Genomic DNA, 14760 nt, shown 5'->3' with positions numbered 1-14760 from the left:
TATAAAAAGTAAAAACACTTCTAAATAAAATTAAAAATATATACTGTATGACTTTTTTTTGAGGGGGGAAGCTCAAGTGAAGTTTCGACATTTTCAGCCACTGGGTCAACTCTAGTCTACATGATGCAATGCCTTTGTGTTAAAAAGAACAAAGAATTCATAAGTTAGTTAAAAATGTATGAGTTAGTTTTATAAATTAGTTAAAATGTAAATATTGTTGAGGAAAGGTTTCATCTAAAAAAAATAATAATAAAGTGAGGAGTGAGACCTCCTCTCTCAATTAGCGATCTTTGACGCAATTCTTTTTCTTTCCCCCCTGCATTCAAGCTTTTCTCTCACTCAGCGGCTGTGAGACATAAAAGAAGCTGCTCTCCCAGTTTAGCCTAAGCTAACATTCGTCTTTGTAAGTTTTAGTTAGTTTGTATATTGAATTTGAAAGGAAAATGTGTGTTTTGTTTTTGGCGAACTTTTTAATGGAGCTACTGCTATCCTGTTGAACCTAATCACACGTGGAAAAATACAATTGTACAGCGTTTTAAATGTATTTATTTGTATATTTCACCACGATTTGAGAGCTCAATAAATTGAAGAAAAGTACGCCTTGTGTTTGGAGGATTTGTTTTTGGGTTTGCTGGCTGTTTAGTGACACTCACGGCAACAAATGGGAAGGGGTGAGCGGTGCCGCACCAAGCCACTTCGGCTGCATTTTGGCACATGAAAAATAGCGAATACCGTACTAAGGTATGACGGAAAATTTTAGTGGTTTTGAAACCGCGACGTTTTCACACCACGGTAAACCGTGAAACCGGTAACCGGCACATGTCTACTGATCACCACAAGTTGTTTCTTATTTTGGCCTTCAAAAGACATTTTTACCTCTAGCAAACCTAACTTCTCATAAACGATCAAATAGTGGAGGAGTACTAATGATATTTTTCCAGATCAGAGGTTGGAAACTCTGACTTCCCACCTTCCTTGAATGCAGCATCAGTCTGCCGAGTTAACCGACAGCCTGCCTGCAACATGGCAAAATGTGCATTTAGAAGTTGTGGCAACATATAGAAGAAACAGGCAAAGTAAAGTTTCCACAAATTCCCTATGAAGAAAGGGGAAAAATATAAAGTGGTCACTTGCTGCTGGCTACGACATAAAAAATCAGCGGTGAAAAACGAAAAGGATGTGATATCACTCCACCCTGCTCCTCTGCAGAGCTTCTAGATTACAAATGTTGCTGTTCATACTGCAATTATTAACATGCAATGGTAGGTTTTAATAACTTTTTTCCTGAAAACATAGCCACCACTATTGATTGCATGGGTCATCCATGATTTTCATGTGTGCATATGTTGTTTTTTACTGGCATGCTATAATGGTACCATTGACCCGCGCTAGCTTAGCCACTCCGGAGCCCTGAAACTAACAATTAACTTGCAAACCAAACTGAATTTGTTGAAGTCAATTCCACCAACTAACTAAACCCCCGCTAACTCGATTAAGCTTAATGTCACAAATCCTGAACTTCCGCTTTAAGGTTTTGCGCCAACACAAACGGGTACTAACTGTTCAATAATTTGGAAGGGAAAAAAAACTTACTCAAACAGGGACTGACCAGTAGAATCAATTTGTGAAATTATGTAAAACGGACAAAATTGGACAAAATTTGGACATTTCAGAAGCCATGTGCTTTTGGTAGATTTGAAGTGTGTTTTTGGAAAAAATCTTTAGCATTCTTTTGGCATTGTTTTCATATACAGAACAAAGTTTCAGATTTTCTTTTGTTCAGACATCAATACTTTTTCTTTTTCCCAATACAAGCATTCAGATTATTTTGAAAAAAATTCCGACCACATTCGCTGTTGAGTAGACAGATTACACAAAAATCAGTGACCGTTTTGAAGACGGTGGGAGCTATAGCTGAAACTCTCAGCAAAGTAAGAGAAATTCATCCTTACTGGAAAAATATACTGTATTTTTTGAACACAAGAAATTTGAAGCCAAAGAAAATCCACACAACTCTATTCTAACCTGTGACTTCTGCTAGTCATTTGAGCTAACCACAATGAATCAATTTTTATTGTTGTTAAAATGATTTTTCTCTTAGTGCATTCTCAATTTTTTGATTAGCCTTGCTGGAAATGACTGTCTTCAACTTTCTGATAGAGTTCAGTGATATCGTGCTACCTTTGGTTTGGCATGTCTTTGGATGCATTTTTAAGTAGACAGATATTTTTAACCATGTACTGTAGCGAGAAAATAATATGTTTAAAAATAGTAAAAATACACACGGATATGGTGGTGTGTGTCATGGTCTCTCTGTTTTTGCCACGTGGCGTTTTAAACAAACAATGATGTCAAAAACCATATGCTCCGACTTGGCTTTGCACTCTCACTCGTGTCCCACCCCACGCCGTCGTCTCTGGTGGGTTATTTTAAAACCCCCTCGACCACAGACCACATCACAGGGTGGCTGGATATGCAGCCTCCAGGGGCCGAAAGGGGTGTGGGAGCCTGCCGCTCTCTATGTGAAACAGAGCCAGAGGTGGGTGGTCGCGCCAGACTCTGGTTTGGATGCAGATGGGGGTTTGGGTGGGGACGAGAGTCCAATTTTGATTCCTCCCTGATGTGTCTGCACTGTAAATGAACACACTGCCGCACATGTATTCGTGTGTGTGTGTGCAGACACAATGTGTTCGCAAAGCTGAGAGCTTATTTTGGTCACGTCGGTGGCTATTTGTGACTCAAAATGAAAGGCTAATATATGAAAAAAAAAATCAGCTTTATCAAGTAACGAGTTCTTGCTTGCTCATTTTAAAATTTGTGTTACATGCCAAAAATGGTAAAAAATACTGCCGCTGGAACTAATGGCGACCGTTCATCGACATATGTCTGTGTAAAATCGATCCATGTTGTTGTTAGGTGTAAATGATAAAAAAAGCCAGCACTCTATATTAAGGACATTATTGATTAACATCAAATTACAGTGGTACCTCTACATATGAAGTTAATTCGTTACAGGACCTTGTTTGTAAGTCGAAATGGTCGGGTCGTATGTCGAGCAGGATTTTCCAATAAGAATACATTATAACTCCATTAATTCGTTACACAGCCCAAAACCTACCCTAAATCCTTGATAAATGCTGCTGGTACTATTGCAAATAACAATTACACACAGCAAAACAAATAAATTATGAAAAGGATTATTAATAATAATACCTGTAATAATGTAATAATTCGGGTTCTAATGTGGCGGATGTGTTTTGCGTGGTGTACCTGAACGCACCGCGTGGCTGATTTGACAGAGTGAGAGGATTTTTTACTTTCACCTGTCATGTTCAGCTGTAGCGAACAGTAGGCATGTTATGTTGCATAAGTTCTGAAATAAATGATTAAAAACCTGACGAATCTGGCGATGTTAACACAATAATAATTGTCATTTTAACTTATAAAGAAGGTGAACGGAGGTCAGAGGAGGACTGTTGAGATCGAAGATATATTCCGTCCGTATTGTTAGCCAGTTCACTGACATGCACACTACGCTTATATTTTTCAATCATTTCCATCTTCATTTCAATGGTAAGCTTCACCTTTCTCCATTTTTTCACTACCCGCACTAACAATCTTGGAACCCATGTTGACTTCTCTCACAAGAAAATCCGCCGTGCGTCTGTCTTGCGGGAAGCAAAGAAACTGCGGCGCTGTCATAAATCGTCGTATTTCGAGCATGTCGTCGGATGTAGAAACAAATGGCGAGTCAAACTTTACGTCGGATGTCAAAAAGATCGTATGTCGGAGCGATCGTATGTCGAGGTACAACAGTATTGTCATTTACAAAAATCCCTTGAGTGATCATATTCTTGCAAGTCCGCCATCCTGTTGTACCTTCAATCAGAAAGACAGCCTCCTTTCGAAAGATCTTGACCAGCGAATCATCCACTTCCACTTCCTGAAGTTTGGCCAGCAGCTGCTCCTCATTGCGGCACACCTTCTCCTGAGCGTACAGGCCGTCTGGCATCACGCGTTGCTGGCCCAGGCCCATCAGCGCTGTCTCTACTGCCAGAGCCACGTATGACTCGCCGTCGCCCAGCAATCTCTGCACGGGCATTCGCTGGAGGTCCGCCCGAGACACCACGCTGGAACAGTCTGTAGAGAGGCACCGAGGTGAGCTGCTGTAGAGATTTTCATCCTTTAATGTGGTTTGATTAAGATGCTGTTAGGAATGTAGCATCTCTATAAAATCATTTCTAACAGTACAGCCAATTGTTCCTCAAAAGATCTCAAAGTTTAATGTTATACTTTAACTGTTCTTGTTTTAAGAGTGAAAAAACGTTTTGCAGAGAATGGCATCAACGAGTCAATTTGTGTGTTAGAATATGATTAAAACTAAAAAAAAAACAGCATGCAGTGTACAATTTCAGGGAACCTTAAGAAAATAACACATACACACAAACAAACAAACAAACATGCACACAAAATAATCAAAGAGGAAGCCAAAAACAAAAACATGTTGTTTGGCCAAAGTCATCTGGGATCACTGGGCAACGATCCTGAATAGGATAAGTGTTACGGGAAACGGATCACTGCATTAATTTAATGGATGCAAGAATTGCACAGACCTGGGACCTAATGAGGGTGTCAACTCTATCTTACAGAAATACTGCACTAAGCTATTCAATTACACAGGATGTGTAAATTATGCACACGATTATGTATTCAAAAAGTATTCATCTGCAGTACCTGAGAGGTCCAAGCAGGTATTGGATCCCTCCTCTCCCACCCGTCCAGACTCTGTCAGGGTGCTGAAGAGGGTGCCTATGGGATCCAGAGGGTGTCCCACCCAGCCTTCCATATTGGTAATGGAAGTGTGGCCTTTGTGGAGCAACTCTGAGAGAAACAACAAATCCTTCAGCATTCATACAGTACCACTTACCACTGGAGGACAGAATATTCCATGGGAACTAAAAAATAAGGCATCACCTTTCTTGTGCCGGCGGAAGTGCTCAAGTTGCCGCTGCTGTTGCCGTCGTAACGTGTTGACCACGGCAATGGCCAGTCGGAGTGCTTCTCTTGGGTAACCGTGGGAACGCAGAGCATCCACCCTAGCGCAGGCTGTTGGGACATGTTCTAGAAGACGAGAGAGAGAATTGATAAGTTTCTAGCAACGTCTGCTGTACCTCCCGTGTTTCCATATTAGCCACGGACCGTGCCACAAAGGCCAGCCACGTGCGTCAAAAAGGGAGCCCTCTTGGTTATCGTGGTAACAGTAGTTGGCATAGAGGTCACTGGCGATGATGTGCTGCAGATGGCGGTCCTGCCAGTGCAGGTCGCAGGCCTCAATGGCTCGCATGAACACAGTCCTGTGGGGCCGCATCTCTGCGGAAGAAAGACGATGAACACGTTCATCAGAATCATGTAGTGGTATCTATAGTGGCATTAAAAGCTTTTAAAAATATTTCAGAACATTTAAGCCTTTGAGGACATTTAGGACTCTTGAGCAAATGGAAGTTGTATATCAAGTAAGAATGGGAACGAATTCAGCCTACAAAATTTCAACACTTGGTGCCTTCAGTTCCCTAACGCTTATCTACACTTAAGTGTTGTTAAAAGGAAAGTGATGTAACACAGTGGTAAATAGTGTATGCTCCTGTGCCTGCTTTTTTGGAACATGTTGCAGGCAGGCATTAATTTCAAAATGTGTGAATATTTGGGGAAAAAATAAACACATCATTTTTTACATGAAATAGCTTGGCTACATGGTGTATTTAAATGAAAAGGATTCACATGTATCTGTACAAATTCACACTTTATACGATGTACCAATTTGACAGGAATAGGAGTTTGTGTACCGTATTTTTCCGACTATAAGTCGCACAAGCCATAAAATGTCCAACGAAGAGGAAAAAATATATATAAGTCGCACTGGAGTATAAGTCGCATTTTTGGGGGAAATTTACTTGATAAAATCCAACACATATAACAGATATGTCATCTTGAAAGGCAATTTGAAATGAAAATACAATAGAGAACAACATGATAATGTTACATGATGCATGAACAACGAAATGCGAACGTGGCTGGTATGTTAATGTAACATAGCTATTAAGAGTTATTCAGACAACTATAGCATTAAGAAGATGCTAACAAGTTTACCAAACCATCAGTGCCATTCCAAAACACCAAAATAACATGTGAAATTATGTAATAATGTGTCAATAATTTCACACATAAGTCGCTCCAGAGTATAAGTCGCACCCCCAGCCAAACTATGAAAAAAAACTGCGACTTATAGTCCGAAAAATACGGTATATATTTTTTGCCTTAATATAATGATACTAGGAGGACTAAGGATGTCCCTGATCTGATCGTGTAATCGGAAATAGGGCCCGAGCAAGTCATTTTTAGAAGATCGGAATAGGGTGAATCCGTTTTTTTTTTTTAAAGATTTTTTTTTATCTTTTAAACACAATAGGATAAGATGTACAAGGATATTGTCAATAGAGCCTAAATAAAAGTTTTTTACTACGCCACATTATTAGATCATCTCAATCAGGTGGAAAAATATAACGTCTTTAAGATTTTTCTTTAATGGCTACAAAGCAACAAAATAATCATGATGATGACGGTATTGTCATAAAAAATGTATGTCCTGTAGTAAATTATTGATGAAATGAATACGGTAAATTGCAGAGTACACCGGTCCATCACATTATGGTTATTATTTTAAGTTTTTTAATTTTCTCCTCCACATTTTAATTCGTCGTTAGGTACAAGACATGTGTGAAGTTTGGTGCCATTCGGTACGCAATTAGTGCCCGCGCCCTCCATAATGGTTTTTACTAGGGCTGTCAACATTATCGCGTTAACGGGCGGTAATTAATTTTTAAAATCAATCACGTTAAAATATTTGACGCAATTAACGCACATGCCCTGCTCAAACAGACTAAAATCACAATACAGTGTAATGTCCGCTTGTTACTTGTTTTTGGGTGTTTGGCTCCCTCTGCTGGCGCTTGGGTCCAACTGATTTCATGGGTTAGTACCATGAGTGAGCATGGTGTAATTATTGGCATCAACAATGGCGAGCTACTAGCCCTAGGTTTTACCCATTGCTTTCTCACAATGAACTAAAAAGTGATCCAGAATGAATTAACCGCACATTTTTTTGTGTGTTTGTAGGTTGTCAAACCACGTATTTCTGTTTTCATTTTGCGTTACTTAGTTGGGAGTTTATCGGTTATCCCTCACACTGGGGGCAACGCATAGAGAGCGGTCACTATTGGAAAACTTGAGGGCTTGGGCACAGACACTAAATAAAGGACTATGAACGTGAAATTTTCTGTACTTGTTATTGTCAAGGAAAGGAACAAATATAACCTTATGGAGCAGCAATTTTCCAAAGTAATTTTTTTTGGCCTGGTCATACCAAGTTATCGGATCGGTACTTGCGGTCATCAGATCCTCAAAATCAGGTGACTGACTGAAACTCTGGTGCAAAAATATATGATCAGGACAGCTCAACACATGACAACTTTTTAGTAGAATTTTGCTACGTTTTGCATACTTTGCACAGGACAGGTCCAACATGCCAGTTAAAAAGATCAGTTATGGGTTGGGAATAATTTAATATTTTGTGATTAAGTCTCCAGTTACCTTAACATTTATGAAGTATATATAAAAAAAAAAAAAAAAACCTCATAGTGTACCTCGGTAATAATTCAGGGGATTAAATGAGTCATTCTTTTGTGAAAGAGCACAAATGTTTAGTGAATTATTTTTTGTTGTGATGCCCATCACTGACCTTGGTTGCCGTGGGCACCCTGAGGCAGCGAGTGGGTAAGGTTGGGCAGCTCATTGCCGTGGTTTCCATCTTCCCAGGGGCACACGTCCACGCTGTTCCAACTGCGCAGCTGCTGCAGCCACGATGACTTCTGCTCCGCCTTGCAGTGCGGATTAAGTACAATGCACATCCACAGGGCGCCTGGTGTACACCAAAACATGGAGGTGTGTTCAAAAGCTGGGGCAAATTTTATGCTTGAGGGCCACGTTTGATCTTCGCATTAGACAGGCCTTACTGAGAGTAAGGTAAAATTGAAAACTGTGTACACAAAATGTGTAGAATAGTTAATTATTTTGAAACTTTTTAAAGAGTTTTATCCATTGAGCAGTAAAGGTTAGACATCACATCAAAGGGGGTAAAAAAAATGTTGAAATGATTTATCTTCGTTTTTTTTTTTTTTTAAACACAAAAACCTTCCTTTTGAGCAGCAACATACATCTGGAGGGTATCTTTCAAAGAAGTGCCGCACTCCAAGCTTCCTCCCAGTTTTCCTCTCGGAGCACATTTTGTACCCCACAAAAAAGTATGTGAAAGAACTTAACTAGTCCCGAGGCAACACAGACTGCGCACACATCATTTTGGAGCAAATTGGAACAAACAGAATATGAAAAGTGGTTCAGCCTCATGGGATGTGGGTACATTCGGGGATTTTACTCTGAAGCCTGTGCTAAACTCCCCATTGTGCATGTGGATAGAAGTTGACGGGTGGGTTTGGGAGAAAGGGCGAAGACAAGGACAGGACGTGAAGAGGTAAAAAAGAAAAGGGGGTACATAAAACAATTTAGAATTAAGGTAGGAAACAGAGGACATGATGTGGACGAGGAGGTTTGTCTTTGAGTCTGAAGGAAAACGAGGAACCGCAGCTCAAAAGGAGGCGAAGACAAAAGAGTGAGGATGAAGGAGAGAGGGAGAGAAAAGAGGCGAGCGGGGCGGCATTGAGCGCACATCACGGTGAGCGATAAGGACCCGAGAAGAAGGGTTTGAAGTGTCGACTTCAAAAAGAAGAGAGCCGGAGCTCGCGTCCAATTCCGAGAATACGTGGCGCTGAAACAGATGAGATCATTGGGCTGTCCAAACAAAAAGTGCACGATGAGAGCAAAAGGGAGAAGAGACATCATCGTCAACAGCGTGAGAGGAGAAGACAACAAAGGCTGGAAACAACATGGCGGCTGTCCTCTATGTTTTTATGATTTGAGAGCCTGTCACAAGACTACACTGCATTAAAGTGAAATAATGCTCAGCCCAATAAACACATGGAGTTGAGCTGAGCATTTATTTGTCAAAATGTAGCACTTCTATGGTTAATAATCATACTTTCATTGAACGTGTTGTCCATGTTTGAGGTGTATATGAGTAATATACTGTATCTAGACCATGTTTGATGCTGGTGTTGCATCTGTGTTTATGGATTTTTTTTAGCATGTTGTCTACGTTTACATAGTGTGCAAAACACAATCCACCACACTGATGAAACATGTTGGAGCCATGCTGTTGGAATTTGCTACAGAATGTGGGTCTGGTTTGTTGAGTACAATGCAATCATGTTAGAGGATTGTATTGCAGGATATCGCCTATATTTGTGCAGCGTGTTACTGCATCTTGGCCATGTTTGAAGAGCTTTATCCGGCCAGTATTCACACTCTAGAATTTGAGTGTGGGTGTATGTGTGTTTATGTGGGTTGTCAAAAACAAGGGATAAACACACAAACACGTGTGTGTCTTTAGGGCAATGTCTGGATCCAATCACCCACCTTGTTGAATCAGTGCGTGTCTGTGTATGCTGTGTGTGTATGTGCGTGTCGTACCCAGTTCGTCCCAGAGCTGTCTGTACTTGTCTGTCATGGTGGTGCCTTGTTGTCTCCACAGCGCCAGCCGAGGGTCGGCCATGAACTGCTCTGTGATCAGTGTTAACATCCTTGCTCCGTTGGAGTCACGCATCTTCAGCATTTCACGGACCTACACGGACCAACAGAGAGGAACGTCAGGACACGCACACACACACACAATGTAAATAATAATAATTACAATTCATTGGATTTTAAAAAGTGTTTTTCAAGACACTCAAAGAAGGTATATATTGCATTATTCATTCATTCCAAACGAGGTGGTAATAAGCTAATATTGAAGCCACAGCTGCCCTGGGGCAGACTGACAAAAGCGAGGGAGCCAATTTGTGCTATCCGGGCTTCTGACCACCACTAGCTACTCGTTCTCACTCTACTTTCCCAAAGGAAAGTTGGGTGTAGGCTCTTGCCCAAGGACACAATGACAATGTGCACAAGTGGGAGCTTGATTCAAACCCCCGATCTATGGACAACCAACCCGATCAACTACCCGTGTCACTGTCATCCCAATGAAAAAAACACTAAATTTTAAATGTGATCAGTTTAATCAAATATGGTTCCCAGATGTAAAAAAGGCAATCTTTAATAATAGTTTGTCATCTTTTTTTTTTTTTTTTTTTAACTCTAAACACTTGAATGAAGTCATTCGTGCAATATACAAGCAGACGATTCCCTTTTAATGGGAAGTTTTTGATACATTTTTGTTGGGTTTTACAATGTCTTTTGATATGTGGTCACCTTGGTTGCTAAAAGTAGGCATTTTATTTTGACGGTCAAATCACGCAAAGCAAATCGAGAAAAGATTCCTGGCCTTTCGTACATTCAAATATTGCATCAATTACTGCACGTCTTGTGGGGATTAGTTGCCACTCAAAATGCTTTCTAGCCCCTCACTTGCAGACCACGTTTTGAAGCCGCGCATTCATTTAAATGCGAGGTCACAGAGAATGCGCTCGACGAATGGCACTTAAAACATGGTACACCCACTGATTGTTATGTTTGCCGACTGGAGTGCAATCCACTCTTTAAGATAGATGGTCAGTATAAAGGAGAACTAGTGTCATTCCTTTAAGTGTTGCTCTCATCACTGTGTGTAAAATGTTTCAATCTACTATGCATATAAACTTGAGAGAGTGTGTGTGTGTGTGTGTGTGTGTGTGTGTTTGTACCGTTTATATATGTGTGGCTACAATAATGCTGTTAAAAGAGCATGGAATCACGCAGCCTGGATGTTAATGCTTGATGGCATTGATCTATTGACTTTATACAGTGCACAAAAAACATTAGCGCTAACCTTACCTTTGCTAATATTACACCATGCCAACGTGCGCCATAGAAGATGTATACAATAGTACCATCATGACATTACAAAACACTTTTCACAGGACACTTTTGATTTATGTTATCAAACAATAATACAGTGGTACCTCTACATACAAAGTTAATTCGTTCCTTGTTTGTAAGTGGAAATGGTCGCATGTCGAGCAGGATTTTCCCATAAGAATGCATTATAATTCCATTAATTTGTTCCACAGCCCGAAAACCTACACTAAATTCTTAATAAATACTGCTGTTACTATTGCAAATAGCAATTACAAAGAGCAAAACAAATACATAATGAATAAAAATCGGAATAATAATATAATAATAGTAATAATAATAATAGCTGTAATAATGTAACAAATCGGGTTCTAATGTGGCGGATGTATTTTACGTGGTGTACCTGAAAGCACCGCGGGGCTGACGGCAGGGAGAGAGAGAGTGCAGTTGAGATATTACTTTCTCTTTAAATGTCCTGTTGTTGCTGGCAGTTGGCGTGCTGTGTTGCACAAGTTCTGAAATAAATGATGAAAAACCTGACGAAGCTGATGATCTCTTTGGCGATGTTACCGCAATAATAACTGTATCCTTAACTTATAAAGACTGACGAACGGAGGTCGGAGGAGTCTTGTCAAGCAGTTCACGGACGCGCACCCCACGGTCATATTTTTCCATCATTCCATCTTCGTTTCAATGGTAAGCCTCACCTTTCTTTTTTCACCAACTGTTTCAACATTCCTGGAACCCATGTTGATTTCTCTCACAAGAAAATCTGTCGTGCGTCTGTCTTGCAGGAAAACAATGAAATTGCGACGCCGTCATAAATCGTCGTATTTCGAGCATTTCGTTAGATGTAAAAACAAAAGGCGAGTCAAACTTTACGGTCGAAAAGATCGTGTGTGGAAGTGATCTTATGTCGAGGTACCACTGTACGCTTATCACAGTAATTGTGGTTTAGCATTCATTGCATACTAACTAACCCATTATTCTTTTGCTTCTTGCCAACATACGTTGGGCTATTATGGGGTAATGGTTCATGCACGCAGCCGGATAAAAACCTCACAAAATTCACGCTTCCCCATTAATGTATTTTTGTCAGTTCATACAGTGACTGAGCTCCTTTGAACTACAATATATGACCAAAACGGCGCTACATTAAAGTAAAACTTAAAGCCTCTCAGATGAATTAGTCCAGTCTCCTTCCTGTCATTTTGCTACCAAGTTCCATGTGCCAATCTGCTTCGTTTTTAAACATGACACCATAATAGCCCTTTTTTGTTGTGTTAAGTTGTACTTTCACACGACATTGTTTTATTGTTGTAATTTTATTCTGAAATCCCCTCCCTATCTGCATTTGAGTAAATAATCACCTCAGGCCACTATTCAGGGCCATACGGTATCTTTGTGAAAGTGTAACGTTTTATGGAGCACTTGTATTGGACCGTATTATATTATGAAGGTGTACCTATTTCCTTGGTCCATCAGTGTTGATATGTATAGCATATATGGTTTGCTGGCTCCCTCCAGCAATTAGCTGCTAGCTAAGAGGCAGCACAGCACTGCTAATGCATGTGCCGATGAGCATCGGAGATTACTTGGAGAACAAAGGTCTCCTCTCAGGGGGGAGCTGAGGAGTGTATAAGTGCACTAGAGAGGGAAAATATTAACCAGATGCAGAGTAGAGACTACATTTGTCTTGTTACTGTGAAAAGGAAAACCTGAGGCCAGAATCATTTGCAGACTTGCTGGTTGGGGACTGAATGTGCCTTTGTATACAGTATGTGTGGTTGCGATGCAAACGTTGAGGAAACAACACTTGCGGCTGTTGACCTTGCTGAAGAGCAGGTTGAGCTGTTTGCCCGAGCCGTGGTATCCACCCTGGGACAGGAAGAGTTTGACTTGTTTCTGAACTTGCTCCTCGTCCAGATGCCAACAGTTTTCATCGTCCACACTGGCCCCCGCTGTGGGGTCGGGTGCCCCTATATGATGCACACGCGCACACACAAATATTATACGTAAGTTCTCTTAGATCTTTGACATGACACTGAAAATCAAACGTAAATGTGTAGGACGGGTGGGCAAATCAGCACGTGACTGCAATCAACAGATTACACTTGCAAGTCACTGAATTGGTGAAAAGGTGTCATATTGTTCAGTTGGAATAAAAACCTGGACCCATTGCGACCCTTTGTAGAACAATTGCCCAACCCTATATTTTTTAAGTAAGTATATACATTTCCACACATGCACACATATACGTACACTACTTTAATATGCATAGGAATTCCCATGTTTGTCTTATGAAAAGTAGGCCAGCAATGTCCAGAACACCATTTGCGATTCATGTCTTTCAGATAAATAATATATTATGTCGTATGTACTATATACCATAATTTTCGGACTATAAACCACAACTTTTTTCCTTCATTTTGAATCCTGCGGCTTATAGTCCAGTGCAGCTTATTCATTGATTTATTTGGGTTAATAGGTGATACTTTATTTGACAGTGGCGCCATAAGACCGTCATAGTTAAGACATGACACTATCATGAGCATTACGGAATACTAATGACAGATATCATTAAGTGTCATCCGGCAAATTATGTCACCAACTCGCATTCAACCAAGCCATCATTAATGCTCATGACAGTCTCATGTCATAATTATGATTGTCTAAAGACAGTCTTATGGCGCCACTGTCAAATAAAGTGTTACCAAATACCATAACTAGCAATTAATGAAACAACTGGAACAGTAACTGAATAAATAATCAGCATAGAACATGAATTTTGATTATTATTTACATCAGTAGCGCTGCCATGCATGCTAGGAGGCATGTTAGACAACAACACTGTTGACAGCAGGTGGCAGCAGAGGTTTACTGTCTCCCCCAAGGGAGCAGTGATGGCCAAATGAAGCTTCTTGAAGCCATTAAGCTTTGCAGCCAATTGGTTCAAAGCTTCATGGTGGTTCATTTGGTCTTACGACAGTCATATGATGCCGCTGTCAAAGTGTTACCAGTGCATCTTATCTATGAACAAATGACTTTTTCGTGTCAAATTTGGTTGGTGGCGGCTTATAGTCAGGTGCGCCTTATAGTGTGAAAATTACGGTATATAAAGACTCATTTTGTTGAGTAATAAGTTACCAATTCTTATTAAAAAGCATAATATTGTAATTATATTTTCATATTAACAAATTTAACAAATCGATATGCTCCTGCAAGAATCGAGATATCATTTTAAAAAGGTGTCAATGTCTTAAAAAAAAAAAACACAAGTTGCTACCAAAATCTTCCACCATAATAATGTCTCAGTTAACTCTAAGGCTGCCTTGACGGTGCTCGACACCCAATCCATTTAGACTGGGAACGTTCGTTCATTCGAAACCAAAGCATTCACAGTCTTTCTGTCAGATTTTCAGGGCATTTATAGGTCACTTGCTGTTCATTTTAGGGCATTTCCAGGTCATTTCCTGTTGAGTTTGAGTCACTGCCTATTCATTTGGGTGATTCCCAGGTCTGTAACACAAAATGAACAGGAAATCACCCATAAAATACCCAAAAATCAACAGGAAGTAACTGAAAATCGTCAGGTAAATGACCTTAAATGGGCTAAAATTACCTCATTGCCTGGCATTGGCTGCTACTGACGGCCATAGTCCAATCCGTTTGAAGTGGGAGGAATGGCAGCGATTGAATTCGCTGCCACCCTCCCACTTCAAACGGATTGGATGTCTACTAGTGATAAACTCATTCCAATTC

At 40.3% G+C, this 14760-nt stretch overlaps 1 protein-coding gene across 1 annotated transcript in view; it reads right to left on the bottom strand.

Annotated features, from left to right (window-relative positions):
• Positions 1-14760, bottom strand: part of LOC130914000 (zinc finger SWIM domain-containing protein 6-like) — a 120727-nt gene that overhangs the window by 34752 nt on the left and 71215 nt on the right. The window contains exons 3-9 of the mRNA XM_057833026.1: positions 12829-12977; positions 9640-9790; positions 7796-7975; positions 5200-5370; positions 4975-5121; positions 4735-4881; positions 3880-4140 (exon numbers count right to left, since the gene is read on the bottom strand). Coding sequence (XP_057689009.1) covers positions 3880-4140; positions 4735-4881; positions 4975-5121; positions 5200-5370; positions 7796-7975; positions 9640-9790; positions 12829-12977 — 1206 coding nt within the window. The remainder of the gene's footprint in view (positions 1-3879; positions 4141-4734; positions 4882-4974; positions 5122-5199; positions 5371-7795; positions 7976-9639; positions 9791-12828; positions 12978-14760) is intronic.

Source organism: Corythoichthys intestinalis, chromosome 3 (assembly GCF_030265065.1).
Source record: "Corythoichthys intestinalis isolate RoL2023-P3 chromosome 3, ASM3026506v1, whole genome shotgun sequence".
Classification (NCBI taxonomy): Eukaryota; Metazoa; Chordata; class Actinopteri; order Syngnathiformes; family Syngnathidae; genus Corythoichthys; species Corythoichthys intestinalis.
The sequence above is the reverse complement of the archived record's forward strand: the minus strand, read 5'-3'. Positions and strand labels throughout refer to the sequence as shown.